Below are 16,823 nucleotides of genomic sequence, written 5' to 3'. Positions count from 1 at the left end.
ATTATTACGTCGAAATGCATTTGGTTCAACTAAACTGTAATTATTTTACTTACTGCCCTCTGATTTCGTGTAATCCAGCCACTACTTCATTACTTACCTTGTGCAAATGCATTTGTAGTTTGTTCTTAGCCTCGAGTATCTCATTGGTTCTCCTCGCCAGGGCAGAGTTGCTATAGTTCCACGCATTCCAAATCCGATTGGCGCAATCGTTGATACAGTTATCGGAATCGGATCGGAGCTGGGAGGATTTGGATCGCTCGGTGGATGACCGCTGGATGATTCGGTTGGAATGATCGGCCCAGGATTCCGGTATCGTCAGACTAGGGGGTGGAAAGGGTTTTATTAGGTATCAATTATCACAAATGATTAATTCTTGGGAGGCTTTAAGGTTTGACAAGTGGCGTCTTCTCGATGAAAGCTAGAGGAGCACCCCTTCCCTTCCTCTCTACAGAGCAGATCGGAATAATGAATATGCGTTTATAGCTGCCCCTTTTGAAAATCTCACAAATCACAAATCGCCGGCGCAACATGATTGTAATACAAAAGGTTCATCGGTACAATTCGATGCTGTCTGCATAAAACTTTCATCCAACTTCAGGTAATTTTAAGTCTTTTATTTTTAGGTGTTATGGAAGGTGCCTAATAGGTTTGTATATTGGTTTATAGGTACACATACAAACACCAACGGCGTGGCGTTTAGTAATATTCCAGTAAAGTTGGTTGTGCAGAACCGATTGCATATTATTACGTCGAAATGCATTTGATTCAACTGAACTGTAATTTTACTTACTGCCCTCTGATTTCATGTAATCCAGCCACTACTTCATTACTACATCTTCATATCTTGTCAAATCAAACAAAACATCTAACGTACCAAATGAAGCAGAGATTGAGGTGTTCATAGATCAGGAAGAAAACAACTTCATTATACTTACCTTGTGCAAATGCATCTGTAGTTTGTTCTTAGCCTCGAGTATCTCATTGGTTCTCCTCGCCAGGGCAGAGTTGCTGTAGTTCCACGCATTCCAAATCCGATTGGCGCAATCGTTGATACAATTATCGGAATCGGATCGGAGCTGGGAGGATTTGGATCGCTCGGTGGATGACCTCTGGATGATTCGGTTGGAATGATCGGCCCAGGATTCCGGTATCGTCAGACTAGGGGGTGGAAAAGGTTTTATTAGGTATCAAAGTTTATCACAAATGATATTTATCATTTGTGATAAACTTGGGAGGCTTTAAGGGTTTGACAAGTGGCGTCTTCTCGGTGAAAGCTAGAGAAGCACCCCTTCCCTTCCTCTCTACAGAGCAGATCGGAATAATGAATATGCGTTTATAGCTGCCCCTTTTGAAAATCTCACGAATCACAAATCGCCGGCGCAACATGATTGTATTACAAAAGGTTCATCGGTACAATTCGATGCTGTCTGCATAAAACTTTCATCCAACCTCAGGTAATTTTAAGTCTTTTATTTTTAGGTGTTATGGAAGGTGCCTAATAAGTTTGTAGGTTTATAGGTACACAAATTAAGGTAATAGACCTAATCGAAAATCTTGACTTACGTGGGATCAACACTCTCAATACCGGCAAAGTAGTTGATTCCTCGCGAGTAGTTGTTCATCTGGTAGCACAGAGAATCAACCTGGCTTGCACTATGCTTACTCTTGATGTCCATCTCTACCTGAAATTGAAATGATCAAAAATCAAATCATAAACTTGTAGTGAAACTGAAAGCCTTTTCGCAATTTTTGTGAATGTCATGGCACTACTATGGAAGGAGTGTTCAATTCAATTTATTTATTACAATATTATGGTGTTACTTGACATTACTATCACTATGGAGAATTAAACAAAGGAGGAGCCCAGGATTATTTCTGGGCGTTCAAAGGGTTTTACCAAATCCCTTCTAACACCGTGAGACAGGTATCATGCCTGTTTCACAGACACGGAAAGTATGTGATTACGGCATTACTAAAAAGATCCTTCAGTTATTCTGTCTTCTTCTTCTTCCTCCTCCTCCTCCTCCTCGCCTTGAGTGTTCAGACGGGGTCGGGGTCGGCCCCTCAATTTACTGTGCTAATGTCAGCAGGGTTGCTACTCAGTAAACGACCAGTGGTGGGTAACACCACTTACTTCATGTTGCGAAGAGCGGCAACACCGCAATTGTTCCACTACCCGGTTGTAGAACGCGTTGAGTTGTTCCTTGCAGTGGCGTAGGGTTTCGATTTCCTTGAGGAGTGCCTGTTCCGCCTGGTCATGGACGAGATCTATGCCTGGAAGTCAGAAGAGAACAAACTGTATTTTATTATGTGACATCTTTTCAGTCATCATACGAAATTTCTCTTTGGACTAGTTTGGACTGGGAGCTGGTTTGGACTAGTTTGGACTGTGGCGCCATTACGTCCAAACTAGTCCAAAAAAGACATTTCGTATGATGATTGAAAAAAAAAGTCACCTAATAAAATACGGCTATTTTATACCTGACCCAGTGGTGTACTTTTCAAGATCCCTAATGCCAACCACTTCCGCTTAGATGTTCTTAGCGTGTGTGGCGAAAAAATCTCGAGACCTCTATCAGATCGTCTGTGAGAACTGGGTCTGAACTTTTTTCCACCACACATGTTCTGACAGTCTGTCAGTTTTAGGTCTGGCATAAGGTCTGAGGAAGAGAACAAACTGTATTTTATTATGTGACATCTTTTCAGTCATCATACGAAATTTCTCTTTGGACTAGTTTGGACTGGGAGCTGGTGTGGTGGCGCCATTACGTCCAAACTAGTCCAAAAAAGAAATTTCGATGTCCAATGATGATTGAAATAATAATAATAATAATAACTATAAGGTGACTTGGAAAAAAGTCACCTTATAAAATACGGCTATTTTATACCTGACTCAGTGGTGTACTTTTCAAGAATTTCAAGATCCCTAATGCCAACCACTTCCGCTAAGATGGTCTTAGTGTGTGTGGCGAAAAAATCTCGAGACCTCTATCAGATCGTCTGTGAGAACTGGGTCTGAACGTTTTTCCACCACACAAGTTCCGACAGTCTGTCAGTTTTAGGTCTGGCATAAGGTCTGAGCGTGTTTGGCGGGGATAAAGTAAATGACACATATATTAAAGACCTGATTATGGCGAATACTGCAGCTGTACAAGTTGCAGACTATTGACAGACAAAGATTTGATGGTTTTGGTGACTGTGACGGACTTGGAAAGTAAGTATTTAATCGTATAGTGGTCGAGACTACTCAAGACGCTTACCTCATAAACAGGGTGTGTGGGTGTCTTCCCTCCCCCTGACGAAAAATGCCGACCCCGTCTAAACACGGGAAAGGGCGAATAATGGAGATGAAGAAGATCGGTATGTGTCTACTGCCAGGGTAAAGGGACTCGGGATTCGAACCCGGGTCCGAGGCTTACCTTGTCTAGCCTCGCGATGATACAGACACTCCTGTGCTACACTTAGGGGCGGCTCACAGTCTCGTATTGCTTTCTCTAGTGCTCGGCGCGTGTCCTGGGAAAAAGGGGAAGAAAAGAGGTTTAATTAACGGCATATAGCTACTAAGGTCTTTAGTGACGGAGGCATTACCCTCCATTCGGTGACAAGCTACCCGCCTCCTCACAAAAAAACTAAAATGGCATTTTTTTTTTTTTTTTTTTTTTTTTCGTCTTGCCTAGACACATTTATTGTGATTAACTCCAGAACCTAATTTTTGATGATTAGGTTATTTGGTCAGTTAATAATAATAATAATAATAATAATGGATAATATTTTTTTTTTTTTTAATTTATTCTATAAACTCCCTGTATGTTATAGAAGATAATAGAAAATATCTACCTATCTTGTTTAATGTTTATCCGATGCACGGATGGAAGTTTAGTCGTAATATAGGTAATTAGGCGGTTGGCAAACAACCCCGCCTAAAAACCATTTTGCCAACTTTTTAGAAGAAGAAGAACAAGAATAAGAAGAAGAAGAAGAACAAGAACAACAAGAAGAAGAATCTGCGTTTTTTTTTATAATTACCTACACAAAAAAAGCAGATCCCATTTTCGGGAATTTCAACAGGGTTCCAAAAATTAAAATGGTAGATAATCACGATTTCCGAACAAATATTTGATGGGCTGTGTTGTTTCATAAGTGAACATTTATTACATACTATTAATGTACATATTGAGTATTTATGCACATATGTATATGTATATTCTATACATACGGTATTTATGTTACACATATTTACCTATGTCTCGTATTGGAAAAGATATGGGAAAAATGAAAAATTGCCATCGACAGGGGCAATAATTATTTTCCGAAATTTATAGCTTTATGCTACTCTGCACACACTTTAAACATTATGACTAGAGTATCCTCCCTTTCTCTCTCTCTCTCTCCCTCCATCTATCCCTATCTTTATCTACTTCCATCCCTATCTCTATGCGCACTCTCTCTCTCTCACTCCATCTATCCCTATCTTTATCTCCTTCCATCCTTATCTATCTCTTTCTCTTGCACAGATTTTATTTTTAAACTTGAATCAAATATTTATTTATTATTTGTTTGCTCAATTTGTAATTTTAAGTTTTTTTTTTTTTTTACTTAAATAATTCCATGACCCACTTTATTTTCAGCACAATTTCTACTACTGACATAGCTGATATCGGTAGCTATTGGTACATATTTTATGTCATTTGTGTTATGTTTATGTATATTACCTATCCTAGATTTTGTATGTTTATTTTCACATAAAAAATGGTTGTATGTTTTTGTAAGTTATGTGTGTAAGAAAAAGCATCTCGTTATTTTTTCCAATGACAAACTTGGGGAATAAAATTCGACTTTTTTAGATAACTCCCTAGTACTAGCATGTATCTTCAAAATATGATTTGAGATTTTAAGAATAACGTCATGAATATTTAAGAATAAGATATATCATCATGATATGTATTTATTTGCAGATGTTGCCTGATAACACCTAAATTGTGATATTTCCCAATGGTGCTTATTGTGTTCAAAACAACTTACCTACTGGAATATTTTTCTCAAGAATGGTTGAAGCTTGGTCCTAACCAGTTATCAATAATGAACCCCCAAAAAGACCTGAAAATAACAAGATCATAGATAATAAAACCGTGTATTTCTACAATACCTAGTCAAAGAAATATTGGAGAGAACAATTTTATTTCTATAATTCTTTTTAAATTGTAAAATTAAAAGTAATAAAATTGAAATAAAACTATTAAAAGATGAACACAATATTACATAGTCTAAAAGTATACTTTGATTTATGGGCAGTTAAATTAAAACTAAACTGAACACCTAGGAAATTAAATCTAAAATTGTTTATCTACATCGGTACTACACCTAATAAATTTAATGATACCTATGGACCTATAACCTAAAAATAAAATTTTAAATTTTGGGGAAAGATTCAAAGATTCGCTATCGAAGAGGGCATTATGCTACTAAATACTGATGGCAGTTTCTAGTTTGATTTTGGACTTGATTAGGACGGACTTAGATTTGGTTAGGACGAGCTTCAGGTGTTGTTTTGAAGGAAAATTTTGCATGCTACCTAACCATTCAACGGTTCGAGGCACTCGTGGGGAACGTTCTCCTTAGTCCCAGACAAGACTCGCGATCTATGAAGAGCGAATTACTCTTCACATGAAGGTCTTGCTCTAGTTTGGACTTGGTTAGGATGAGGTTCTGGTGTTGATGTTCTGCCTCGGATAACTTCTGGTGAAGTTGTGACAGGGATAGCTTGAGTCCTTCTACTTCGGAGACCAGTCTGAAATAAAGCAGGTCCTCAGTTAAAAATTTCTTTCGAGAGGGTTTGAAAAAAAAAAAAAAAGATTTGATAAAAGGAACTGTAACAATGGAGGGAAAGGAAGTGCGACAACAGATCAACAGAGGAAAGGAACATACTTAACAACGGAAGTTTTATCGTCCCGACATCAAAGAGAGAAGGAGGACAGGATAGGGGAAAGCCAGCTGTTTCGAGAACGAACCTTATCTGTTTAGGATTAACTTCACCCAGTAATCGGACCAGTTACCTAGAGCTTACAAGGCAGACGTTCCAAACTAACTAGGCTGGCAACTCTGTCTGAGCTAGATTCATAGAAGCTTAACTCATCTTTTAGGGCTATTTTGCCCCTACACCTAAGCCTCAGATTGGGATTTCTGTGTATACTATTTCAGCTCTATATCTAAGATTAAAAGTTGAGGATCAAATTTCTATAGAACCAACTTGAGATTTCAGATTAAATCTATTTTCTCTCTCACCTAAGTTGAGGTCCGTCCCGGCACAGTTCAACGTCCTTCCTGTGTATCCTAGCTTCCAGGCGACTCTGAGCCACCTTGATAGGCGCACTCTTATCCTGGATGGCTTTCCTTAGGAGCTCTATGTTCTTCTCAACGTCGAATATCTCTTGCTGCGTCTGTGAAGAAAGAAATCGATTGAGTGAGTGTTTGTTGAGGGGAAATTCAAGTCAAAAAGTTCCCAAGCTTATGCTTGCAAGCGGGGTACCAAAATTCTGAGCGCTGTTTTTTCTCTCCAAGATTTTAATTTTCAAGTTTCATAAACTTGAAAATTTGGCTGATTGGTGATCGCAGGATATGGAAGAAAATCAATTTTCTCAGCCATAAACCGGGGTGATGGTCTCCAGTTTACTTTAGACCCAGGCACTCAGGAGGTTATGGTTTGTCTCGGTAAGCACTTGGGCAGTTCAGTCCCTATCCTCCAACAAACACCAACGGCGTGGCGTTTAGTAATATTCCAGTAAAGTTGGTTGTGCAGAACCGATTGCATATTATTACGTCGAAATGCATTTGGTTCAACTGAACTGTAATTTTACTTACTGCCCTCTGATTTCGTGTAATCCAGCCACTACTTTTTTCGGATTATTTATTATTTTTGACGATCTTTACGAAAAAAATACATTTGGACAGTTATATTTTTCATGAGAATCATCAATTCCTTTTTTTTTCTTTCTTGATTAAATTTTTGGGAAGGGAAAACAGTATCTCTTTCATGGGTGAGAAAATAGTGACCTATTTTGTGGGGGGGAATGTTCAGACCTCCTAGTTCCCTTTCCTGTAAACGCGCCTTAGGGGGTACGTACCCCTGATTCTCCAAACGTACAAACCGAACACAGCAACGAACTACGTACCCCTGGTTGTTATAATCTTCACTATAGCCAGTCGTCAACTATAACCCGGTGAGTCCGCATCTACTCGTATCACCCAATCTACGGCCTGAATCCCGTTGCCCTATGGCTGTCCTCTCCTCTGTCTCTCTGAAATAGAATAGAAAGAGGTTAGAATATAGAAGAGGAAAGAAAGAATAGCTTAAAAGGAGGTACTTGCTCAGAAGTCACGCCACAATGGAAAATTGCTACAAAAACGAGCTGTCACAAACGAGCAGAGACCAGTGTTACTATAGGGTTAGGTTAAACGCAAAACGCAAAAAGGAGCTTTCACAATTTGAGCAGTGACCAGTGTTACTAATAGGGTTAGGTTAAACACAAAAAGGAGTTTGTTTTCTTTTTCCTTGTCGTGACTTCTGAATAATTACCAAAAAGGACAGAATAGTATAGAAGAGAACAGAATAGAATAGAAATATTATACAAAGATAGAAGAAAAATAAAGATAATACTTGTACAATAGACAGGATAGAATAAAATAGAAGAGTTTGATCTGTCTTGTATCTGCAGCTTAGAGCTTAGGTACTAGCAGAAACTCACTACCAGAAGAGGCATTTTGGGATATTTCCCATAGGAGTTTAAATGGTTAAGGAAGACTTTACCTTGATAGGTAGGTAGGTGCCTCTACAATTTTTCCCATTTCATTATTGACCTTCCCATACTTTCATTTTTTCCAAATGCCAGTCATACAACATAGGGGTCGCCCAAAATCGAGAACTCTGGATAAAGCTAATTCATGAGGGTTTTGGGCCTTCGTGGCCTGGCAGAACCCGGCAGTAAGTCATAGAGGTAAATGTTTTTTCAACGTAAATCAATTCCTCTATACTTCCCACCCCCTATTGTCAGTACAGTAGAACCTCGATTATTTCAATTATTTGGGACCGGGGGGTAGTTGAAATGACCACTTTCTATGATCTTTTCCTCTGATAAGATAGGATATCCTTAGAAAGATGGAAAGAACCCGATTTTTAGAGTTGAAACAATAGAGAGTTGAGATGATGGAAGTTGAAATAATCGAGGTTTTACTGTAAATCCGAGTAGGTAAGAACATAGGGTAATAGCAAGTAATAACGTCGCGGAATGTCTTTCATTAAGTGCATCTCAACTTATCAACTCATCTCTTCCTTAAATCCTGTTCATGATCATTCATCCTCTTAAAATGAGTTTATGAAAACTTGAAAATTAAAAACTTGAAGAAAAAGCAGCGCTTAGAAGTTTCCTACCCCGCTTGCATGCATAAACTTGGGAACTTTTTGACTTGAAGAAGTTATGGTACACTTTGAAAAACTTGAGTGCCAAGTAAACATTGAGGGGGAAAATAAACTATCTACCTATTTTTTCCATTTTTTTTTTCCTTTTTTTAGAAAACAAGTAGTCTAGGTACCTACTCTATTCTGTTTTGTCTCCATTGTCTTATTACCTATACCTATGCAATTCTATTCTAGTTCATGTTATTCTACTACTATGTAGTCCATACTAGATGCCTTGTCTATCTCAAGGACATGGACAGTTCCTGAATAAGTGTGCAAGATATTAAGGTGTGTCCAAACATAGTCGACCGGCCGCCGATCGACGATATAAATCTATGTTGTCCAGGCAGTGTGGAAGTATCAGACGACATCGATCGATGGCCGGTCGATACTGTGGACACACCTTTAAGATCTACCTATTATTCTATACCTATTATTCTACCTTTAAGATCTACCTATTATTCTATGTGTTTCTGAGTCAGCTATGTGTGATACATTCCTAGGGTGTATCATGCCCATGATTAATTCACCGGGTATGGCGTTGATATTCAAAGGTGACTTGGAAAAGTTCATACTGGATAAATATTCATGCAACTTATTGCAGTCAGAAAAATTAATGTTCTTAATTGAGATTCTACCTGAAGAAGTGCTATTTCGGCTAACATTTTCTCCAGCTCCGTACTCAGCTCGTTTCGCCAGAACGTAATGTCTGTCAGGCGCTCCCCCAATCTACGGCCTGAATCCCGTTGCCCTATGGCTGTCCTCTCCTCTGTCTCTCTGAAATAGAATAGAAAGAGGTTAGAATATAGAATAGGAAAGGTTAGAATATAGAATAGGAAAGGTTAGAATATAGAATAGAAAGAGGTTAGAATATAGAATAGGAAAGGTTAGAATATAGAATAGAAAGAGGTTAGAATATAGAATAGGAAAGAAAGAATAGCTTAAAAGGAGGTACTTGCTCAGAAGTCACGCCAATGGAAAATTGCTACAAAAACGAGCTGTCACAAACGAGCAGAGACCAGTGTTATTATAGGGTTAGGTTAAACGCAAAAAGGAGCTTTCACAATTTGAGCAGTGACCAGTGTTACTAATAGGGTTAGGTTAACACACAAAAAGGAGTGTTTTCTTTTTCCTTGTCGTGACTTCTGAATAATTACCAAAAAGGATAGAATAGTATAGAAAAGAACAGAATAGAATAGAAATACTATACAAAGATAGAAGAAAAATAAAGATAATACTTGTACAATTGACAGGATAGAATAAAATAGAAGAGTTTGATCTGTCTTGTATCTGCAGCTTAGAGCTTAGGTATTAGGTACTAGCAGAAACTCACTAGCAGAAGTGGCATTTTGGGATATTTCCCATAGGAGTTTAAATGGTTAAGGAAGATTTTACCTTGATAGGTAGGTAGGTGCCTCTACTATTTTTCCCATTTCATTATTGACCTTCCCCTACTTTTATTTTTTCCAAATGCCAGTCATACATAGGTAGGGGTCGCCCAAAATCGAGAACTCTGGATAAAGCTAATTCATGAGGGTTTTGGGCCATCGTGGCCTGTCAGAATCCGGCAGTAAGTCATAGAGCATAGAGGTAAATGTTTTTTCAACGTAATAGGTACGTAAATCAATTCCTCTATACTTCCCACCCCCTATTGTCAGTACAGTAGAACCTCGATTATTTCAATTATTTGGGACCGGGGGGTAGTTGAAATGACCACTTTCTATGATCTTTTCCTCTGATAAGATAGGATATCCTTAGAAAGATGGAAAAAACCCGATTTTTAGAGTTGAAACAATAGAGAGTTGAGATTATGGAAGTTGAAATAATCGAGGTTTTACTGTAAATCCGAGTAGGTAAGAACATAGGGTAATAGCAAGTAATAAAGTCGCGGAATATCTTTCATTAAGTGCATCTCAACTTATCAACTCATCTCTTCCTTAAATCCTGTTCATGATCATTCATCCTCTTAAAATGAGTTTATGAAAACTTGAAAATTAAAAACTTGGAGAAAAAGCAGCGCTTAGAAGTTTCCTACCCCGCTCGCATGCATAAACTTGGGAACTTTTTGACTTGAAGAAGTTATGGTACACTTTGAAAAACTTAAGTGCCAAGTAAACATTGAGGGGGGAAATAAACTATCTATTTTTTCCATTTTTTTTTCTTTTTTTAGAAAACAAGTAGTCTAGGTACCTATAGGTACTATTCCGTTTTGTCTCCATTGTCTTATTACTGTATGCAATTCTATTCTAGTTCATGTTATTCTACTACTATGTAGTCCATAGACCAGGGTGATGGTCTCTAGCCATTTTAATTGGCTCGTCCTAAATTGCAGTCAACCATCGTGAGGACTTGTGCTTTTTCTTTGAAAGCAGAGAGAACCCTTTGAAAACTGCCAGCTAGCTAGGCTGGTTAGGGTTAGCTGTTCTCCCTGATAATAGTCCCACACTAGTCTACTCTGTTTAACGTCCTCTAGCCAGACGAATTGCATGATACACCCTAGGAATGTATCACACATAGCTGACTCAGAAACACATAGAATAATAGGTAGATCTTAAAGGTAGAATAATAGGTAGATCTTAAAGGTGTGTCCACAGTATCGACCGGCCATCGATCGATGTCGTCTGACACTTCCACACTGCCTGGACAACATAGATTTATGTCGTCGATCGACGGCCGGTCGACTATGTTTGGACACACCTTAATATCTTGCACACTTATTCAGGAACTGTCCATGTCCTTGAGATAGACAAGGCATCTATCTCACGGTGTTGGGAGCATTGAGTTTTAAAACCCCCTTGGACGCCCAGAATCAATATCTGTCCTCCCATGTCTTTATACTTCTTATGCAGATGAACCTTGACGTAGCCATTTTAATTGGCTCGTCCTAAATTGCAGTCAACCATCGTGAGGACTTGTGCTTTTTCTTTGAAAGCAGAGAGAACCCTTTGAAGAACTGCCAGCTAGCTAGGCTGTTTAGGGTTAGCTGTTCTCCTCCCTGTTAATAGTCCCACACTAGTCTACTCTCTGTTTAACGTCCCCTAGCCAGACAAATGCTCACCTCATAACTCGTATCGCTTCAGATCGGATTTTCTCGGACAGGTTCCGATTTGCGTCCGCCTCGTTATAGTAGTTGATATTGCTTTGCGTCCATTCGTACGGCGTAAACCGCGTGTACATTGCGGCCCGGGCGGCATGACTTGGATTGCGTTCGAAAGAGGCGGCAATCGACGGCAGTTTGACGGGGTCGAAGGCGCGGCTGACGTCTGTGCTCGCCTGGTAGCAGGGGTCGATGATGTGTGCTGCCATCTGACGGGTAGTGCTGGAACAGAGAGTTACCAAAAGTGGACTGTTTAAGTGATGACGTGAAAGTGGACGCAAAGATTGCGTAATATTCCCCGTAAGGCCAGCCACTCACTATCAGGTAGACCTGACTACAGCAGTACAGCTCATCAATCATCAAGTCTACCTGATACTGTGTGTGCTTATCAGGTAGACCTGACAGACGGACCTTTTCAGCTGCACCTGGCAGGTCTAACTGATAGTGTGTGTGCTCATCAGGTGTACCTGTCAGGTCTACCTGATACTGAATGGCTGGCCCAAGTGCCACGTTATTTGATAACAAACGACTTAAAACTTGAAAATCTTGCCAGCCTAGTTAGCTTAAAAGTGACCTACCTTCTAAGCGGTAGGTCGCAGGTTTGATACCCGCCTGAGGCGACCTTTATCGCCAAACATGAGTTTCGTTCTCGGAACGGCTGGGTTTCGCCTATCCTGTCCTCCATCGCCATTCGATTTCGGGAGAAAGACCTTCTTTGTTACAGTCTCATTCGAGCAGGATAAACACGGTATGTCAATTTCGATTTCATTTCTTGGCGAGTTGGCGCCCAAATTTTTTTGTTGTTGGAAAAAAGCAACTTTCACAACTTACAGCGGCATAATACTGGTGGTCTCAAATCCTTGCACACCCTGTATGGCTAAATCAGGGGCGTGGATGTGAGAACTATTATCAGGGGCGGCGGGTAACATGGGGCGAGGGGGATAGCAGGCGTGCGACATGCTGGGGTCTACCAGGGCACTGGACCAGGGGAGCAGGTTCTGTGGGAAGAAAGAAGAAGTAGAAATTAGTACTGGATTACCTACCTTAGATACCTTGGTACTATAAAATAATCAACCCACCTACGGTTGTGTTTTTGTTAATTTTTTCAAGTTTTAACCAATGAAATGTGTTGTCAATAAGTTGTTTTTGTATTGTTTTTAAATTTGTAACCCAATAAATGTATGAGATCAATTTTGCAAAATAAACCATTTGTTACAAGACCACTGCACTGAAATTTTAAACCCGTGATAAGTTTTTGTATAACTGGCATGCTTGTAGTGATCTCTAAGCTCGACAACAAGTGTTCCAATAGAAGAATTGTAAAATATTTTCAATGTTGAAAGAGTTGTGATTTTAGTCAAGTAGGGAAAGTGTAACTGTGTACAAACCAAGTGATAATGGGTGCTAAACCTAGTACGGAGCGTAATGAGGAGAGTGACCGAGAAAGAACATTTTCAACATCAAGTAGCTCAGACCTGGGTGCTGGTTTCAACATCTTACGCTCATTGCAGAATGTAAATATAAGTGTAGACAGACAACGGGCAAGATCTTTGTCCAGCGTACCTGATGACAATGAGTCAACGCATGAAACTGACAGCAGTTCGCTAGATAGTCCAACAATGTTTTTTGTTTTTTTTTTTTTTTTTTAATCAATAAATTCGAGAGTTAAACTTAAACCGAGTTATATTTATCCAGTGCAGCGGCAATATAGCTCATTGAATAAATTAACCATTTTTAGTTTAGGCAATCGACATTTGAAACAAGAGGAAAATCCCAAAAATAAACCACTTACCGAGTGCATAATAGTCTGTGGCATCCTGAAACTTTTCTTTCCATCAGGTCATGATCTCATTCTTCTCTTCTTTCTTGATTTTGCTGTTTTCCTCCTCCTCCTCCTCCTCCTCCTCCTCCTCCTCCTCCTCTTCCTTCTATTTTTATCCTATTTTACTTGTCCTTACTTCTTTCCTTTGCTCCTTTTCTTTCTTTCCTTTTCAACTACCTCAAGTCCAACGAGTTGGGTATTTTTTTGCCTTCTGATCTACTTAGGAATTGGGTTTTTTCCTATCCTGTCCTCCTTAGGTCCTCCTGTTAGATATTAGAATTGGATTAAGCTAAGAGCTCTATTTCTGCAATTTACATTTTTTTCTTCCTTTTTTCACTTTCACTGAAACTGTATCGACTCAACACTCTTGCGTTACACAGAAAAGTAAAAGCTAAAAGTCAGAGAAAATATTCGAAAAAATATGGTAGGTAGTAGATAGTGACAGAAAAATAGACTAACTTGCTGAACGGTATGCAAAGAGAGTGTGGAGGTATTTTGTATTAACACGAAGGCAGGTTTATTTCTAAACTGCATGTCGAAATTTCTCTCTCTTTATGACTAGCAACATGCAAACTTTCTGGAAAACTCGGGGATGTTTCGTGATTTTTTTCGAATGTTTTCCTGTGCGTACCAATACCTACAACGTACAGAGGTGAATTAAATATTAAATTTAACCTACATAGGTAGATACCTACTAGCTGGGCTTGATTTTTCTTCCTATACTGTAGGCCAGATTCTGAAAATTTCGAACATCCAGAGGAGGAGAAGGAAGAGGAGGAGGAAAGAAACTAGGAAGATAGGGAAGAGGAGAAGAACGATAAGAAGAAGGAGGAGGTAGAGGAGCAAAAAGAGGAGGTAGAGGTTATGCAGACAGCATCGAATTGTACCGATGAACCTTTTGTATTACAATCATGTTGCGCCGGCGATTTGTGATTTGTGAGATTTTCAAAGGGGCAGCTATAAACGCATATTCATTATTCCGATCTGCTCTGTAGAGAGGAAGGGAAGGAGTACTCCTCTAGCTTTCATCGAGAAGACGCCACTTGTCAAACCTTAAAGCCTCCCAAGAATTAATCATTTGTGATAATTGATACCTAATAAAACCCTTTCCACCCCCTAGTCTGACGATACCGGAATCCTGGGCCGATCATTCCAACCGAATCATCCAGCGGTCATCCACCGAGCGATCCAAATCCTCCCAGCTCCGATCCGATTCCGATAACTGTATCAACGATTGCGCCAATCGGATTTGGAATGCGTGGAACTATAGCAACTCTGCCCTGGCGAGGAGAACCAATGAGATACTCGAGGCTAAGAACAAACTACAAATGCATTTGCACAAGGTAAGTAATGAAGTAGTGGCTGGATTACACGAAATCAGAGGGCAGTAAGTAAAATAATTACAGTTTAGTTGAACCAAATGCATTTCGACGTAATAATATGCAATCGGTTCTGCACAACCAACTTTACTGGAATATTACTGAAAGCCACGCCGTTGGTATTTGTTGGAAGATAGGGACTGGACTGCCCAAGTGCTTACTGAGACAAACCATAACCTCCTGAGTACCTGGGTCTAAAGTAAACTGGAGACCATCACCCCGGTGTATGGCTGAGAAAATTGATTTTCTTCCATATCCTGCGATCACCAATCAGCCAAATTTTCAAGTTTATGAAACTTGAAAATTAAAATCTTGGAGGGAAAAAACAGCGCTCAGAATTTTGGTACCCCGCTTGCATGCATAAGCTTGGGAACTTTTTGACTTGAATTTCCCCTCAACAATCACTCACTCAATAATCGATTTCTTTCTTCACAGACGCAGCAAGAGATATTCGACGTTGAGAAGAACATAGAGCTCCTAAGGAAAGCCATCCAGGATAAGAGTGCGCCTATCAAGGTGGCTCAGAGTCGCCTTGAAGCTAGGATACACAGGAAGGACGTCGAACTGTGCCGGGACGGACCTCAACTTAGGTGAGAGAGAAAATAGATTTAATCTGAAATCTCAAGTTCTATAGAAATTTGATCCTCAACTTTTAATCTTAGATATAGAGCTGTCACAAAAGATCTAACCAGGTCGCAGTGACCAAGGGCGTTTATTAAAGCCGATGGCCCTATCTACCTTTACCAATAGATATAGAGCTGAAATAGTATACACAGAAATCCCAATCAGAGGCTTAGGTGTAGGGGCAAAATAGCCCTAAAAGATGAGTTAAGCTTCTATGAATCTAGCTCAGACAGAGTTTGACCAAGGGCGTTTATTAAAGCCGATGGCCCTATCTACCTTTACCAATAGATATAGAGCTGAAATAGTATACACAGAAATCCCAATCTGAGGCTTAGGTTTAGGGGCAAAATAGCCCTAAAAGATGAGTTAAGCTTCCATGAATCTAGCTCAGACAGAGTTGCCAGCGCACCGAGTTATATTTATCCAGTGCAGCGGCAATATAGCTCATTGAATAAATTAACCATTTTTAGTTTAGGCAATCGACATTTGAAACAAGGGAAAATCCCAAAAATAATCCACTTACCGAGTGCATGATAGTCTGTGGCATCCTGAAACTTTTCTTTCCATCAGGTCATGATCTCATTCTTCCTCTTCTTTCTTGATTTTGCTGTTTTCCTCCTCCTCCTCCTCCTCCTCCTCCTCCTCCTCCTCCTTTTCCTTCTATTTTTATCTTATTTTACTTGTCCTTACTTCTTTCCTTTGCTCCTTTTCTTTCTTTCCTTTTCAACTATGTCAAGTCCAACGACCAACGAGTTGGGTATTTTTTTTGCCTTCTGATCTACTTAGGTAGGTATTAGTTGTTTTTCCTATCCTGTCCTCCTTAGGTCCTCCTGTTAGATATTAAAATTGGATTTTAAGCTAAGAGCTCTATTTCTGCAATTTACATTTTTTTCTTCCTTTTTTTTCACTTTCACTGAAACTGTATCGACTCAACACTCTCGCGTTACACTGAAAAGTAAAAGCTAAAAGTCAGAGAAAATATTCGAAAAAATGTGGTAGTAGATAGTGACAGAAAAATAGACTAACTTGCTGAACGGTATGCAAAGAGAGTGTGGAGGTATTTTGTATTAACACGAAGGCAGGTTTATTTCTAAACTGCATGTCGAAATTTCTCTCTCTTTATGACTAGCAACATGCAAACTTTCTGGAAAACTCGGGAATGTTTCGTGATTTTTTTCGAATGTTTTCCTGTGCGTACCAATACCTACAACGTACAGAGGTGAATTAAATTTAACCTACATAGGTAGATACCTACTAGCTGGGCTTGATTTTTCTTCCTATACTGTAGGCCAGATTCTGAAAATTTCGAACATCCAGAGGAGGAGAAGGAAGAGGAGGAGGAAAGAAACTAGGAAGATAGGGAAGAGGAGAAGAACGATAAGAAGAAGGAGGAGGTAGAGGAGCAAAAAGAGGAGGTAGAGGAGGAAAAAGAGGAGGAGAAGGAGGAGG

At 39.5% G+C, this 16,823-nt stretch overlaps 3 protein-coding genes and 1 long non-coding RNA gene across 4 annotated transcripts; 1 reads left to right on the top strand and 3 right to left on the bottom strand.

Moving 5' to 3' along the window:
- Positions 1 to 13: 13 nt before the first annotated feature.
- LOC113468685 (tektin-3-like) lies at positions 14 to 331 on the bottom strand (the record flags this gene model as incomplete). Its single annotated transcript, XM_026825788.1, has 1 exon — positions 14 to 331. A coding segment is annotated over one exon (282 nt), but the record flags the coding sequence as incomplete, so codon positions are not given.
- Positions 332 to 856: 525 nt separating this feature from the next.
- LOC103512273 (tektin-3-like) lies at positions 857 to 13,425 on the bottom strand. Its single transcript, XM_026825786.1, has 8 exons — positions 13,342 to 13,425; positions 12,381 to 12,547; positions 11,511 to 11,771; positions 9,091 to 9,229; positions 3,420 to 3,513; positions 2,135 to 2,274; positions 1,564 to 1,682; positions 857 to 1,158 (listed from the first exon to the last, which is right to left on the bottom strand). The coding sequence occupies exons 1-8, from the start codon at positions 13,363 to 13,365 to the stop codon at positions 906 to 908; spliced, it is 1,197 nt and encodes a 398-aa protein (XP_026681587.1). The 5' UTR covers positions 13,366 to 13,425; the 3' UTR covers positions 857 to 905.
- LOC113468684 lies at positions 3,802 to 6,886 on the bottom strand. Its single transcript, XR_003392347.1, has 2 exons — positions 6,283 to 6,886; positions 3,802 to 5,788 (listed from the first exon to the last, which is right to left on the bottom strand). It is a non-coding gene; the product is annotated as an uncharacterized LOC113468684 (long non-coding RNA).
- Positions 13,426 to 13,937: 512 nt separating the features above from the next.
- LOC108252758 (tektin-3-like) lies at positions 13,938 to 15,344 on the top strand. The gene is made up of 3 exons (XM_017445328.1): positions 13,938 to 14,023; positions 14,492 to 14,714; positions 15,186 to 15,344. The coding sequence occupies exons 1-3, from the start codon at positions 13,938 to 13,940 to the stop codon at positions 15,342 to 15,344; spliced, it is 468 nt and encodes a 155-aa protein (XP_017300817.1).
- The last annotated feature ends 1,479 nt before the right edge of the window (positions 15,345 to 16,823 follow it).

Source organism: Diaphorina citri, unplaced genomic scaffold (assembly GCF_000475195.1).
Source record: "Diaphorina citri unplaced genomic scaffold, Diaci psyllid genome assembly version 1.1 scaffold817, whole genome shotgun sequence".
NCBI lineage: Eukaryota > Metazoa > Arthropoda > Insecta > Hemiptera > Psyllidae > Diaphorina > Diaphorina citri.
This window is presented reverse-complemented; position numbering and strand designations above follow the sequence as displayed.

Coding starts and splice junctions, on each gene's coding strand:
- LOC103512273 (XM_026825786.1), bottom strand. CDS start 13,365: ATGCCACAGACTATTATGCACTCG. Junction 11,772..12,380: donor ACCACCAGTATTATGCCGCT/GTAAGTTGTGAA, acceptor TCTCTGTTCCAG/CACTACCCGTCAGATGGCAG. Junction 9,230..11,510: donor GAAGCGATACGAGTTATGAG/GTGAGCATTTGT, acceptor ATTCTATTTCAG/AGAGACAGAGGAGAGGACAG.
- LOC108252758 (XM_017445328.1), top strand. CDS start 13,938: ATGCAAACTTTCTGGAAAACTCGGGGATGTTTCGTGATTTTTTTCGAA. Junction 14,024..14,491: donor AATACCTACAACGTACAGAG/GTGAATTAAATA, acceptor TCCACCCCCTAG/TCTGACGATACCGGAATCCT. Junction 14,715..15,185: donor TACAAATGCATTTGCACAAG/GTAAGTAATGAA, acceptor CTTTCTTCACAG/ACGCAGCAAGAGATATTCGA.